This window comes from Gekko japonicus, unplaced genomic scaffold (assembly GCF_001447785.1).
Source record: "Gekko japonicus isolate JY-2015 unplaced genomic scaffold, Gekko_japonicus_V1.1 scaffold1631, whole genome shotgun sequence".
Classification (NCBI taxonomy): domain Eukaryota; kingdom Metazoa; phylum Chordata; class Lepidosauria; order Squamata; family Gekkonidae; genus Gekko; species Gekko japonicus.
In genome coordinates this window covers 148,927-165,308 of record NW_015168700.1, presented here as the reverse complement: position 1 = coordinate 165,308, position 16,382 = coordinate 148,927, and the positions used below count along the sequence as shown (strand labels likewise).

Here is a 16,382-nt window from a genome sequence, read left to right as displayed (position 1 = left end):
AATGAAGTGTGAGTGCAATTTCTCTTTAACTGGTTGCAGTTAAGCATCCTTCCGAAGCCCTGATCTGTAACGATCGGTTTCCTCATCCCACCAAGTTTCAGAAATACCCACAATGTCTATTTTTCCCTCCCTCACCAAGCACTCCAACTCCCCGATTTTACCTCGGACACTTCTAGCATTTGTATAGAAACAGCTGTAATTTCCCTTACAAGTTAAGCCTGCATCCTTCCTCTTGCTATCTCGAGTCGTTGTCCGGCAGTCCATGTCACCAGCCATGGCCTCTGTGGACAATTTCAATCCACCTCCCTGTAGAAAAGCAACAGGTACCCCCTCATCTCTCTGAGATGAGCCAACCCGAACCAGAGACTTTTCATCTCCTGTCGGCTTTCCCCCAATATTCAGTTTAAAAGCTGCTCTGCCACCTTTTTGATTTTAAGCGCCAGCAGCCTGGTTCCTTCTCGGGACAAGTGGAGACCGTCTCGCCTGTACAGCTCCCTCTTGTTCCAAAAAGTATCCCAGTGCCTAACAAACCTGAACCCTTCCCCTCTACACCATCGTCTCATCCACGCATTGAGACTCCTGATCTGTGCCTGTCTCTCCGGCCCTGCGCGTGGAACAGGTAGCACTTCTGAGAAGGCTACCTTGGAGGTCCTGGCCTTGAGTTTCCTGCCCAGCAGCCTAAATTTCTCCTCCAGGACCTCACGACTGCATTTCCCCACATCGTTGGTGCCGACATGCACCACGACCACTGGCTCCTCCCCAGCACTATCTACCAGCCTTATCTAAAACATGCGTAATGTCCGCTAACTTCGCACCAGGTAGGCAAGTCACCATATGGTCAGTAAGCGGGTTCGCCACCCAGCTATCTACCTACCGAAGGATCGAATCTCCAGCTACCAAGAGCTCCCCTCTCACCCTACCCAGGGATGGTTCCTTGGCGCGAAAGGATACCCGCTCACCAGCTGGGGAAGAGGTCCCTTCTGAGGGCACATTCCCCTTATCCTCAGCACGGTGCCCTGTTTCCCCTAGACCCTCATGCTCCCTGACAGCAGCGGGGCTGCCAGATCCAGAGTGGGACGTAGCTAACAAGTCCCCGAGAGTCTTTTCTGTGCGCCTAGCTGACTGTCTCTGCTTCTCCAGGTCAGCCACCTTGGCCTCAAGGGAGCAAACACGTTCCCTGAGAACCAGGAGCTCCTTGCACCGAGCACACACCCAAGACTTCTGTCCAGTGGGCAGACAGTCATACAAGTGACACTCCATACAAAACCCTGGATAGCCCCCAACCCCCTGCTGGCATTCTGGCTTCATAATTCTTTTAAAATAAGTAAATATAATCCCCCTTTTAAAACCCTTTGGATTTATGTGGTTTTTCTTGTCAAAGTCAAATTACTTTACGGGGAAGACAAAGAGCCTGGGGCCTTGGCTTTCTGGCTCTTTTTGGGCTTCTTACAGAGCCCCTAGGCTAAGAGCCACAGACAAAGAGCCCTTTAGCTCGCCCTTCGGCTCGTGGCAGAGGCTCGTGCCTCTGGCAAGGTGCTTTCTTAAATACTGAATACTCAGCTGAAAGCAAGTAAAAAAACACTGTCTCCTGCTCCTGCTCAGAGCTCAGCTGGCACCATCCTCTTTGGCACCATCCTCTTTGGAGAAGGTTTAGATAGATACCTACCGTGTTTCCCCGAAAATAAGACACTGTCTTATATTTATTTTTTCTCAAGAAGACACACTAGGGCTTATACCACAAATGCATAGAAATCCTGCTAGGGCTTACTTTTGGGGTAGGTCTTATTTTCAGGGAAACAGGGTAATAGAGGACAGAGACAAAAAGAAGGTTCAACCATCAAAAAGGAAGGATTTCAAACCCTGGAAGAGGTTTCAGTCCTTTCGTGATTCCAGAAAGACATACAGAACAAGTTTTTCCAAAGTGTTCAAAGGAAAATGGCAAAACAAGGCTTGCGACCATAAGTCCTCCTATCTCAACAAAAGTAATCAAAGTGCTAAACCCACCAAGAAAGGATCAACAGCATGACTATGCCGACATGGGGGAGTACGGGGGGATAGGAGGCCACTTAAAATTGTTTGCACATTGTTGGAAGGAAACGGTGACACACCAATGGGTGCTGGACACTGTATCCAGAGGGTACATTCTAGAATTGAACACCTTGCCCAGAGATCGCTTTCTTCAAATTCCACAAAACCCTTCCTTGGAGAAGCATCGATTACTGGAAGGTGCCATTCAACATCTCTTGGACATAGGGGCTATAGAAAGGGTCCCAGAGAACCAAGTGAATCAGGGAATATATTCGGTGTTTTTTTATAGAGCCAAAGAAGAACGGAGATGTGAGGGCCATCCTGGACCTGAAATGGCTGAACAAATACATCAAAACAAACAAGTTTTAGAAGGAAACACTAGAGCCTGTTCTATCAGCCATGCGGGAAAAGGATTCCCTGACATCCATTGATCTATTGGAGGTCTATTATCTTTGACGTGGTCTCTGTGCTTCACACCCGTGGGATCTGGTGCGCACGCGCTGGATTGATCGGTGCTGTAGCAAGCTCTTTTAACGGATTTTCGCACTCAGTCCCTCGGGCATGTGCAGGAACCCCATCGCGCATGCCCAGACGGGTGGGCGCGGACATCCCGCCAGTTCCTACAAACTGCCGCAAACCAACCCCTATTCAAAAATGTAGAAGCTGACAGCAGCGGGGAAGGAGGGCGGGTGGTGTGAATGCACAGATGACCACTCGAAGATCACCAGTTACTGATAAGCAACCTGCTTATCTTTGACGTGGTGTCTGTGGTTCACACCCGTGGGAGATTAGCGAGCAGTAGCCTACCTGGAGGGGGGTGCTGGCAGGTCTTTTACTGCGTAGCCGAAGACAGAATGTGACGTCCCATGCTGGTATTGGCGTTGGTACGGAGAAAATGGATGGCCGTCCATTAACAGATAGAGCTGGGTGTCATCAGCATATTGGTGACAGCCCAGCCCACAACTCCAGACTAACTGGGTGAGGGGGCGCATATAGATGTTAAACAACATTGACGAGAGGATGGCCCCCTGCGGCACTCCACATTTTAGCGGATACCGTGAGGAGACCCTCTCGCCAAGCACCACCCTCTGTCCCCGACCATGGAGAAAGGAAGAAAGCCATTTCAAGGCAGTCCCCTAAACTCCTGTGTCGGTGAGGTGGTGGGTCATAAGATTGTAGTCGACTATGTCAATCACTGCCATCAGGTCTAATAACAACAGGAACGCTGACACGCCTCAGTCCAGGTGTCTACGGAGGTCATCTGTAAGGGCGACCAGAGCCATCTCCGTCTCGTAGCCAGACTGGAAGGAGTCAAGGACGGAAGCATCATCCAGGAAAACCTGGAGTTGTTCGGCCACCACTCTCTCAACTACCTTACCCAGGAACGGTAAATTCGATACTGGGTGGTAGTTGATCAGGACCTTCGGGTCCAGTGATGGCTTTTTCAAGAGCGGACAGAGCACTGCCTCCTTCAAAGCCTCTGAGAAAGTCCCAGTAGAAAGGGACAAGTTGATAATTTCTCCCAGAGGAGCCCGAATGCTCTCCCTGCAGGATTTAACTAGCCAGGAAGGGCATGGGTCAAGGAGGCAGGTACTTGGCTTTTTTAGCATCACCTATTTTTACCTTGACTCGGTAATCCATTTGGAAAAGAAATTTCTGAAGTATTGTTAAATATTTATTTTAATTCCCAGTGAATCCACAGGGAATGTGTTCTTGCTCTAACCAAGATTATTACAGCTTCACAAAACAAACTAGAGACTTCTGTAGTGTTCGTTTTGAGTTTTGCACGAGTCGGGTGAAACTGCCTTCCCTCATTCTTGTGTGAAAAAACGATTTGTCTGATGATTTTCTCCAGTTGGTTGGTTTGTTGACGGAGTAAAGGGTTTTGGGGTTTTTTAGGGGGAAGGCTGGAAAAGGCACATAGGCTAAAAGGACCCTCCCCTAGTCTTCATGTACTTTCTTTTATAAAGGTTACTTCTGTCTGTGACCCAGGGGTGTAGTAGCAAGGCAGATGATGCAGTGACTGAAGCTAAATAGATCTAGGTCTGGCCATGGTGTTGGAGGTGGGGAGTCCTCCTGAGACCCTGTGAAAATGGGAGAATTGTGGAATGTATGTACAGTATTGCCAGTGCAAGGAAGGAAGAGAATATATATACATTTATTGCTATTTCATTGGAGCAGGAGTGTCTAATTCACTGCTGTTCTAAACTTCCCAGAGACCTTTTAATGCTTTTGTTTATTGGACTAATTGAAGGGTTCTAATCAAGGGTTACATTTAGCTGCTTTGATTTCTGATTCTGTTTGCTTGGTTTGTATCTGCTGGCAAGCAGTATTGCTGGATTGCAGCAGTTGCTTGGTGAATGCTGAATTTCTTGCTTAACGTGCCTTATTGGGCACGTTATTGATTCCTTGTAGGCTCTGTTCAGTGATTGCATAAAAAGACCACCCATCTAAGTTCATGTGTTCTTCTGTTTCTTTATGCAGTATTTATTTTATTTATTTTACTTAATTTATATGCAATTTCCCTCTCAGTGGGGACCCAAGTGGTTTACAATCTCCTCCTCTCCTCCTCCATTCTATCTTTACAACCCTGTAAGGTACGTTTGGCTGAGTGTTTGTGGCTGGCCCAAGGATACCCAATGTACTTCCATGGAAGAATGGAGATATGAACCTAGGTCTCCCAGATCCTAGTGTGACACACTGTATATAAAAGTGTGTGTGTTTTTAGTAGGGTTGCCAAATCTTTTAAACTCACCGGCAGGGGAGGCTCCGTCCCGTCCGGGAGCAGGCTGGGTGCGTGCACTCGCCGTCGCGACATCACCGGAAGTGACGTCAGACGTTGCTGATGTTGGGGGCGTGGCCGAGCTCGTCAGGGGGGAACATATGGTTTCCCCCCCGATGAGCTCAGCCACGCCCCCAACGTCAGCACTGTGCATGCCCTGCCTCAGTCCAGGGGTGCCCCCCGGGCCCCGATTCCGCCGGGGCGGAAATCGGGGCTCCGAAGCGGGGGACTCCCCGCCCCCCGGGCACATTTGGCAACCCTAGTTTTTAGATATTTGTCCCTGTGATCTTGGACATCTTCCAGTTTTGTTCTTCAAATGTAGATATTGTGTTGTGTAGTATGTGTTGTTTCATACTAATTTGATGGCCTCGAAGGGAATCGTTACAGGATCTGGTCCTGCGTATTTAGTCTGATCTAAGGTTGATCTCTGAACTGGGAACAGATTTAGGGCTAAAGTAGAAATGAAGGCCAGTGTGATGCAGCAATAGACTAGGACCTGGGAAATCCAGGTTACAGGGTTTCAGTCACAAAGCATACTGGGTGATCTGGTGCTAGTCACACTTTCTCAGACTAGCCCATCATACAGGGTAGTTGTGAACAGCTGCTTGTAGGAATGGGGGAATAAAAATGCTAGATAGGAAGACAGTACATGGGCAGGTAGGAGAGTTGAAAGTGTTGGCTGTCTGCTGAAGGGGGCATGATGAGACTGTCTGCATGAGGAGGCACGAAAGAGAGTGAAGGAAAAGCTTGGGCTGCCCTTGGACGTGCAGCCCAGTGGAGGAGAAATCCCCACCCTCTTGAAATGTTCGCCTGTTACCTGGTTTTCCTGGTGGCCATTTCTGCAGTGGAGGGATGTGTTTCCTGGTCCAGCTGTGGCTTTAAAAACGACCAGTAGTAGCCAAAACATTTTCTCTCTCAGCCCTTTTTGCTGCCTAAGAGACCCAGTGTAAAGAAAAACATAGCAGTTGTGGGCCTGTGCTTAGAGTGGCAGCCCAGTAGAACAGAGGCTTGGGGAAATGCTATGATGCCAGTTGTTTTGAGAGTTATGAACTTGAAAAGAATGGCAAGTGAACTCTACAGTGTAGACAACCCTAAATATACTATACCATTAGATGAGGCTAGACTCTGCGTAGAATGTGTTAATACTAGCAAATGTTGATTAAACAAATTGTTTTCTCTAACAACATTATATCCAATGTTAGGAGTTGTGTTGTGATGTTTGCCTTAAGATTTAGATAATGTAAAGTAATTTGTTTTGTTTTAACTAGTAGAAAGGGTAGGATTTCTTGTAGAATAAATTACTGCTAGTTTAAATCAATGCACACTTTGTTTGGGTTTCAGTACTGTCAAATCTCTGGAATGTGGAGAGTGAATTTAGCATACCTGAACAAAAACAAGTAGAAAATAATGAGGAACTAGCCAGCTCCTATGAGAGAAAGCTGATTGAGGTAAGAATATTTTACTATGTAAAAAATTTAACATGAATTGTATAATATGTCTTTGCTTTGGCAGTTGAGAAATTTTACAGTCCTAACATCTGATTTTTTTTACCTCTATGAAAGTATAGTTTTAAGCAAAGTTCAGATTCAGATTCAGGCACCTTTAATGGCATAATACATAAATACATTTAGGAAAATACATTTAATTCCAGTAAGTAAATTTATACAATAATATATGCGTATTATGTAAATAGACTATAAGTGTGGCTGATTCTGCTAAGAAAATGCAATCATAATTGTAGTATCAGTATTAACATCATTAAGACGATATTGAACAGTTTGAAGATTATTAGTAAATAAGTAGGGCTGAAGGGGTAAAAGTTTAATATGTGAGGATGTGTGCAGCTGGCAGTCCAGAATAATATGGAAGATTGAATCTGGGGCCATGCTGGAACATTTGCAGAGTCTTTCCTGGGGGGGATGTTAAATCAACCCCACAACGTGTTTGGGGGAAAGACGTTTAGCTGAGCCAATGTAAAGTCTCTACGATGGGAAGGAAGGGTGAGATTATGTAAATAGTGGGCCATTTGGCCATGTTGGGTTAAGAGGTTAAGATGAGCTTGTGAATAAATATGTGGATGTGAAGGACGAAAATTATGTAATTCTAGATCAAATACTTTGTCTAATAGATTGAAAAATCGAGGTTTCGTCCATTTGGAGAAAGTAATCAGTTGAAAAGCCTATTTGATTAATTTTTTCTTTTATTTTTGAAAACCAGAGGGGATTGTGTGTATCATTTTTAAGCGTGAAATTAGAGAGTTTGGAGAGGCTCTAAAATGAATTTTGAGCCAATATTTTGTTAGTAGCCAACCTTTTGTTTGAATAAGATGTTGGCCCAATTCTAGGCATAAAGCCAAGTGTGGCACATACCTTGGGACACCTAAGAGTTGGCGAAAGAAGTTTGCTTGAATGTGTTCAAACTCGATGTTAAGTGCCTTTATCCATACCGGGCAACCGAAGAGTACTTGGGAAAGCACTTTAGTTTTGTAAACTTTTATTGCTGAAGAGATATGTTGATTTCTGTTGATAAAGAGAAATTGCTTCAGTTGGGTGATAGATTGCTTCGCTTGAGAAATTGATCTAATATTCTGTTGTCCAATTTAGATTGTACTGAAATGTTACTCCTAAGTATTTGAAAGTTTTGACCTGTTCAACTTCTGTATTGCCGATTTTCCATTTACTTGGACACCAGCGTTTTGAAAATACTAATACTTTAGATTTAGTATAATTTATAGTTAATGTATTATCTTGACAGTATTTATAGAAATGCTGTAAATATCTTGTGAGGCTGACTTTTGTGCATGAAAGAATTGTGGTATCATCCGCATAAAGAAAAAGAGGGGTGGCATAGGGACCCAATCTAGGTGGGTGATAATTAATGGGCTTCAGATATGAAGCTAAATCATTTAAAAATAAATTAAAAAGAAGGGGGGCCAGTATATAGCCTTGTTTTACTCCTTTTTGTAATAGGATCTTTGCTGTCAAATGTCCACTTTCTGTATGTTTTACTTGACAGAGGTGGATGAGTGAAGTTTTTAAATCAAAAATAGGAGGCAGGGGTCCATTTTCATTAGTTCTAGCTTTTTCCAGAGTAGGTGTCTAGAGATCGAGTCGAATGCACCTTTCAGATCCATAAAAGCTGCATAACATTTTTTGTACCATATTTCATATATTTGTTGGCTAAAAAGGATAGCAGAAAACAATGGTCAATGGTGGAGCTGCCTTTCGAGAACCTAATTTGTTCAGGACAAATGATTTGTTGTTTGAGTACCCAGGTTTTTAGGCGTCTTTCTAAAGCTTTTCTGAATACCTCAATAATCCCCCTGTTTCCAGAACACCAGAAGAATCTTTCTAGATTCACAAAAGCTGCCATGGAAAAAAGGAATCTAATGGACTTGGCCCATCCTGAACCCATTAGGGAGGAACCCCAAGTAAATACGCCTGAGGTTGACGTTTTTGGATTTATTACACTCCTTTGCAAACCTTCCTATGGAAGCTCAGCAGACAATTATTAACAGATTGGAGGATATTAGGACTTGTTTTGAAAATATTTCTCCCTAAGCAAAGTTATTCCCTTCTCAAGTGGATTGAAGTCAGTGGGCTTAGAAAGGTGTAACCCTGCTTAGAATTGCACTATAAGTGATGCTGTTTGATTCCCTAAGCGTCCAATTGTAGACAATTAGGTTTTTAAAAAGGAGGACAAAGGGGTGGAAAGGGAGGAAATCCAGCAGGTGAAAGTCAAGGTGTTGGTCTGCAGACTGCACTTATAGCAGTGGTTGGTGTGCCACATCCTTAATTTGCAGCATTTACAGCATGTTCTTATAAGGCCTGGATGTTGAATACATGCATCAAGCATTGCATTTTTTTTAGCAGTTAAGGGCAGGGGCCAGAGCCGAGTGATAGAATACGTGCTTTACATGCAGAGTTCCGCATCTCATGGGGACATATCTGTCAGGAGTAGGTGTTGGGGAAATAATGTCCTCTGCCTGAGACTATGGAGAGCTACTGCCACAGCAGTTAGTATTGAGTTAGGTGGACTAACAGTGTGAGAAGGTAGTTTCAGGTGTTTCTGTACTCCATGGGGAAGGATTATGGCTCCAGTAGGTGAATGAATGAATTTTATTGTTACAGCGCATAGCCAGCAATGCTCCAGTAGGTGGTTTTAGGTATAGTCCCTGCCATCTCCAATTAAAATGTCTGGAATAGCTGATCCTGGGAAGAACCTCTCTCTGATGGCCTAGGGTGGGGCAGTTTTCACTGATAAGTAGCTCCTGCCTGGAGGCAGTCGGGGTTACTAGTGTTTGGACTGGGCAGCCTGGCCACAGTGTCTGCCTGTGTGATTGTCCTGGGGACACCGCACTTTGGAGCAGCTGGCACAAGAACTGTGCTTTGGACCAGGAAACAGCAAATGTCCCCTCAAATGGGAGAGTCTGTTGAACATGGGGGTGTATGAAAAGTAGTGGTACAAATCTTATTTTGGGTGCAGAGGGAACTTCCTTATTCAAATCTTCTTTGAAATACAAGCCTCTGGGAGGTACTCCAAATAGAAGCTTGTGGCACTGGAACCAGTGTTTGAACCGGGCACTGCTGTATGTCTTCCTGCAGGGGACAGTCTCCAGAGCATGGTGATGTGTCATTTGGGGTGGTCCAAAGAGTGTTTTGTGTGTGCAGCCAGGCCCTAGTATCTGCCTGTGTGATTGTCTTGGGGGCACCACACTTTGGAACTGATGGCACAAGAACCGTGCTTTGGACCAGGAAACCGCATATGCCTCCTCGAAGGGGAGTGTCCACTGAACATGGGGGTGTATGACATGTGGCAGTCCGAACCTTATTCTGGGATGCAGAGGACAAGTAGTCAAACCAGTTCCTTATTCATATCGCCTTTGAAATACAGGCTTCTTGGGGGCAACCCAAATAGAAGTCTGTGGCTCCAGAACCAGTATTTGGACCGGGCAACACTGTATGTCATCTTGCAGGGGATAGTCTCTAGAGTGTGGGGATGTGTCATTTGGGGTGGTCCAAAGAGTGTTTTGGGGTGCATCGTGGCCCAAGTGTCTGCCTGGGGCACTGTACTTTGGAGCAACTAGCACCAGAACCGTGCTTTGGACCAGCAAACAGGATGTATTATTTTGAAGGGGAGAGTCCTGTGAACTTGGGGGGAGTATGCAAAGTCCTGCACTTAGATATAAAAAACCAAAGGCACAGATATAGAATGGGAGGGACTTGGCTTGACAGCAACTCATGTGAAAGGGATCTAGGTGTTCTGATTGATCACAAGCTAAACATGAGCCTGCAGTGTGATGTGACTGCGAAGAAAGCTAATACAATCTTAGGATGCATTAACAGAAGCATTGTGTCCAGCTTAAGGGAGGTGGTAGTTCCACTCTATTCAGCTATGGTCAGGCCTCACCTGGAGTACTGTGTCCAGTTTTGGGCACCACATTTTAGGAAGGATGTTGACAAGCTCGAGCGTGTCCAGAAGAGGACAACCAGGACGGTGAGAGGGTTGGAATCCAAGTCTTACGAGGAAAGGCTGAAAGAGTTGGGTATGTTTAGCCTGGGAAAGAGAAGGCTTAGAGGGGACATGATTGCAGTCTTCAGATATTTGAAGGGTTGTCATGTAGAAGATGGAACAGATCTATTCTCTCTTGCTCCGGATTGCAAGACTAGATCTAATGGGTGGAAATTACAAGGGAGTCGTTACCGGCTAAATATCAGGAGAAACTTCCTAACTGTAAGAGTGGTTGAGCAGTGGAACAGACTGCCTTGGGAGGTGGTGGATGCTCCTTCACTGGATGTTTTCAAGCGGAGGCTGGACGACCATCTTTCGGGTATGTTGTAGGGCTATCTTTTGGCTATGCTCCTGCAGAGTGCAGAGGGTTTTATTTATTATTTATTTCCTTCAGCTTGTATCCCACTTACCCCCTTAGGGCTCTGAGCAGCTTACATGTTTCAATTAACACAAATCCTAGCCTAGGGCAGATGACCTGCAAGGTCCCTTCCAACTCTACATTCTATGATTCTATGATGTGTGGTGGTCCAGACCTTATTTTGAGGTTCAGAGTTTTCAAACTCTCCTCAGTGTTTTTGGATGAAGTCATGAATAGAGGCGCAAATAATGAATGAATAAGGAACTGGGAATAAGGAAACCAAATTTAGCCTCGTGCATCAAAAGCAGGAAGAATTCAGGTCAGGCAAGATAAATGGCATAATGTGGCATAAAGGCAGGTTTTAAACTAATGATTACAGTGTTGGGTGTGATGTTTGCCACACTGGAGGATGCAAAAACAAACAAACACTAGCCTCCAGATGATGAGGGGCAACAGTGGGAGGGATTCTGGAGTTTTGGCCCTGCTTTTGGTCCGCCTGATGGGATCTGGGTTTTGATCACTGTGTGAGACAAAGTGTTGAACTTGATGGGCCATTGGCCTGATCCAACATGGCCGCTCTTATGTTCTTATCCTGACATATAGCAGTTGTCAGCTCTTGATCAGGGATGCCAGGGTTCAAAGGAAAAACTCTCGACCCAGCAGATATCCAGGGACCATTCCTGGCTTGAATCCTGGCTTGTTTGTGGGCAGCAAGCAAACCCAAATTGTTAATGAGCCTACATTGGAGTACCACTGTAAACTGAGGTTAGGCCAGAGACTTCCTAAACCAGGGATGGTGGTTTACTGCTCCACTTGTGTTGGATGGTGATTGAATCAGGCTCCATTTCATCATAGAAAACTGGAGTTGGTTCATTAAATTTAAATTTAAACATTGATAACAAAGGGCAGGAAGCAGGCAGGCCACTTCTTCACTGTGGCTGGATCCAGGTTCAGTTCAGCGCCTCCCCCTGAAGCTGAATTATGGGGTTATCAGTCACAGTCTTCAATCAGGCAGGAATCTAGCTCAGCCATGATTCACCTCCCCAAGGAACAAGGGCATTTTTGGATTTAGCTTTCGTTGTCACAGTTTTCATTTCCTGTGAACTGGTTCAGAAGTCAACTTTTGGTTGAAAAAGAGGATACACTTATAGCAGATATATCTTAACCCTGTGTGCATACCTGTCTAATTGACTCTTATAAAGGATTTAATTTTTTTTTATTAACTTTGTAAATTATTTTGGCTAATTTCAGACAAACTTAAGTGAGTCAGTGTTCCTTTGAAAGGTAAAGTGCTTAGATCTGTAACAACATTAAGCAAAAAACAAAAAGGCTTTCTTACCTTTGTAGGCCTTATTGATGTTTTCCCCTCCCCAAATAATATGGAAAGAGCTGTAAAAGGTTTTTGTAGTGTTCTTTTTTTAAAAAGTTTATTATAAATATACTGAGATAATTTATTTTATCAGTTGGCTGCACCAACTGATAACCTCGGTTTTCAGTCTTCTACCTCAGAACTGTCGGACGTCGGGTCTGAGGGCTCGGATTCGGAAGCAGACAACTTGCTCCACACTTCTCCGGATTTGGACATAGTTCAGCCTGGCTCTTTCTCCCCCTCGGAGGAATCCAAAGTGTACCTTGAACTGGTAACGTGTATGGCTACTGCGCTGAACATCCAACTTACCAGTGATGTTCCTACAGTTATGATCCTGGTCCATATGCTGGTGCATTCAAAAGCCTCCTTGCTCCCCATGCTTCCAGTCCACCTTGACATCATCCAAAAAGCATGGGACAAGCCTGCAACATCGAAGCAATTTGACTCCCTGTACCATGTACAGCCGTTGGATGTGAAGTTCCTTTTCTCACACCCAGCCCCAAACTCAGTTATAGTACACTCTGCATCCAAATCTAAACAGACGAGACACCCAGCACCAGCAGACCAGGAGGGATGCAAGTTGGATACCCTGGGTCGGAAAATGTACTCCATTATCACCGCTTATTCTTTCCACCTGTCGAACCAATTGTCTACTTTTATTACGGAGCCACCTGAGGCTTCCCAGAAAACTGCCGCTTCCCTCGTCAATGAGTTATCCAGATTAACAAAGCAACAAATCAACACTGTCTGCCATGCGGTACCCTGCTCCTCCAAGGCCATGGTTACCTCAATTGTCCTCTGATGGCATGCATGGTTACACTCTACCAGTCTGCAATCTGACATAAAATCAAAGGTGGAAGATCTACCCTTTGATGGGGAAGGCCTGTTCATGCCTCCGCGGATATGACTCTCACCAATGTAGATGACAACCATAAAAGAGCTCGCAGTTTAAAAGTATTGCAGTCCTCCCAAACATGCCCCCCCGATTCAAATCTTGAAAGCCCAGTGGCCCCAAACGTTCCAGGTCTCCCTGTCAGTCAGACTACTGGAAGCACAAGGCTCCTTTGGCTAAACAGCCATACCATCAAAAGGCCAAGGCTCCCTTTGCCAAGAGGCCACACCTCTTTGACTCCCCCCATCCCCTATCAGTTACTATAGCTTGGGGAACAAGGCTGTGCCCTTTCATAGACGCCTGGGAACCCATCACCACAGACGCCATCATTCATCTGGGATATACCATTGAGTTCTCTTCAACCCCACAGGTACCTCATTTTGTGGCAACTTCTTCCTCCATATTCCTCCAAGAGGAAGTTCAAACTCTACTGGCTAAAGGAGCCATTGAACCTGTCCCTCAGTCTCAACATCACAAGGGGTTTATTCTGTTTGTGAAAAAAAGGGGAGGGGGGGGGGGGGGAGCGCCCCGTTATAGACCTGCAGCAACTCAACCATTATATCTTACCCAAAAAGTTTTGAATGACCACTCTTCAGTCTATTTGTCCCCTGATCCCCAGGGACACGTGGCTGATGCCCCTCGATTTACAAGATGCCTATTTCCACATCACCATCTGCCCTCAACACCGACGTTTCCTGAGATTCACAGTGGGGTCTCACCACCACCAATACCGGCTGTTCCCCTTTGGACTTGCGGCAGCACTGAGAGTCTTCACAAAATGCATGGCAGTGGTCGCTGTTTTTCTCAGACAACGTGGAATAATGGTGTTCCCCTATATTGACGATTGGCTGATGTAGCAACCATGCTCCAAGTCCCACCTGACCCCCGTCCAGGATCTACAGTTTATAGGGGCACGACTCTGCACCCTCCCACAATGTGCCTTCCTTGAAATGGACAACCCCTCTGCCCTACGCTGATGGGCACTAGCTGTACTGTCTTCACCCACACAACCAGCTCCGGTGTTTCAACGCCTCATGGGAATGATGGCGACAACCACCATCTATGTGCCAGGCTTCACATTCTGCCGCTTCAGCTGTGGTTTGTTTGCACCTTTGACCCCCTTTGCACGCACCAGATGCTAACCCTTACGTTGCCATCCAATGTCTTGCCAACCCTTCAATGGTGGACCATGGAGGAGAATCTTCTGACTGGAATGCCATCCTGCCTCCCTCCTCCGAGCGCTGTCCTGACCACTGACACCTCACTGTGGGGTTGGGGAGCCCACTGTGGGATGCTAATGGCTCAGGTCAGTGCTTCGAGTCAGAACGCTCCCAACACATTAACTGGCTGGAGCTCCTGGCAGTACATTGAACTTTTCATTCTTTCCTGCCTACCTTGTGCGATCACCATGTGCAGATTACATTGGACAACATGGCCACTGTTTACTATATAAACAAACTGGGTGGGAGAGTGTCTACGAAGCTCTGCAAGAAAGCCATGACCTTGTGGCATTGGTGCAAGATGCACAGCATCCACATTATAGCAGTTCATCTTCCAGGCACAGGACAATATGAAGTGCCTGATCTTCTACAACTGAGGTCCCCTGTCAGGGTTCTTGAGGGGAGATGCGTTCCTGCACCAATGGACGGGGAATCTCTTCTACATGTTTCCCCCATTTTCGCTCATCACTGGGACAATACAAAAGATCATCCAGGATCATTCGGGCTGCATCTTGATAACACCATGGTGGCCACAGCAACCTTGGTTTGCAAGTCTTCTGAAGTTGTCACGTGCAGTCTACCGACGTCTTCCTCTGGCACCCGACCTGCTCTCTCAACATCACGGCTGGAGCCTCCATCACAATGCTGGGTTTCTCAAGCCAACTGCTTGGAGAATAATGACCTGACCTACCTTGAACCTCTCCTGAGGTTCAGCATATTCTCCTGAATGCAAGAAAACCAGCTACTCGTTTCTCCTACCAAGCAAAGTGGCAACGTTTTGTTTCTTATGCTTCCAGTTGGGGAGAAGACCCAAAGACTGCACCCCTACCTGTGATCCTTACCTATCTTGTTTCTCTTCACCAGTCCGGTCTGGGCTATTCCTCACTGAAAGTTCATCTTTTTGCCATTTCTGCCTTTCATGATCCTATTGAGGGAAAGACTGTTTTCTCACATAGCATTTCTAAGTCATTTTTGAAAGGTATGCTGAAACTCTACACACACACACCCCTCAGTCAAGCCATTTGTTCCAGCCTGGAGCTTGTCTCGTGTTCTTTCCAAACTAATGGTCAAGCCTTTTGATCTGCTTGCAACTGTACCTCTACACCTTTTGTCTTGGAAAACGGCCTTCTTAGTAGCCGTCACTTCGGCTAAGAGGGCAAACAACCTGTGCGCTTTGCAAGCCGATCCTCCATACAACATTTTCCATAAGGACAAGGTGGTCCTTTGGACCGACCCTACTTTCTTACCTAAGGTTATGCCAGCTTTTCACTTGTCCCAATCTATCGTGCTGCCTACTTTCTTTGCTAATCCCGTAGATGATGGCCAGAGAGCTCTTCACACATTAGACGTCCACAGGATACTCTCTTTCTACCTTTCTAGGACGTCCCCCTTTCGCCAGCACCCTCGTTTATTTGTGGCCTACAGTAAGTTCCACCTGGGACATAAAATCTCTCAGCGCCTGTCAAAATGGTTCACCTCAGCTATCCAGCTCTGTTATGAGTTGGCGAAACAACCCTTACCTGTTGCGCTGAAAGCTCAATCAACTAGAGCTGTGGGGGGCGTGGCGGCGCGGGAGGTAGAATGGCCGCTTAAAGCCGTTGCTCTGTGGACTCCCTCCCCTCAACGAGAAATCAAGACGACCATTTAAAAGAACAAAGGGTTCAATATATGGAGAAAAAAAGCCAAAAATCCTCCCGTCACGAAGAAACTAAAAGATCTAAGGTGCAGCTAAAAATCGCCTCAAAATCGGGATCCATAGTTTTGGCCCCGCAGCGTACGAGCCCCGGGAAAATGGCATCAACAAGTGCTGCCACGGAGAAATCTACAAACCCGATAACGGAAGAGTTTTTAAATGCAGCCTTAAGCAGAATGCAGGCGATGATACTAGAAAATATATCTGACATGTTTAAGCCATTATATGAGCAAATTGATGTTATAAAAAAAGATATAACAGATACCAGAGAAGTAGCTGAGTGCGCGATGAATAACAGTCTCCTCAATCAGAAAGAACTGGGAAAAATTCGACATGGAGAAGACGTACTTGCTGAACGCACTCTTAAACTCGATCTTTCCCTACGACAAAATAATATTAAACTACGTGGTCTGGGAGTAAATGTGGAAGGGGGGGAGGGTCTTCTCCCGGTTATCTCAAAATGGCTATGCGGAGAGGTTCCTGTGAGGGGGGATGTGCTGCCCGTGATCACCAAAGCCTACAGACTGGG

At 45.8% G+C, this 16,382-nt stretch overlaps 1 protein-coding gene across 1 annotated transcript in view; it reads left to right on the top strand.

Moving 5' to 3' along the window:
* SNX29 (sorting nexin 29) overlaps positions 1 to 16,382 on the top strand; it is a 206,519-nt gene that overhangs the window by 69,614 nt on the left and 120,523 nt on the right. The window contains exon 15 of the mRNA XM_015415493.1: positions 6,152 to 6,258. Within this exon, the coding sequence (XP_015270979.1) occupies positions 6,152 to 6,258 (107 nt within the window). The remainder of the gene's footprint in view (positions 1 to 6,151; positions 6,259 to 16,382) is intronic.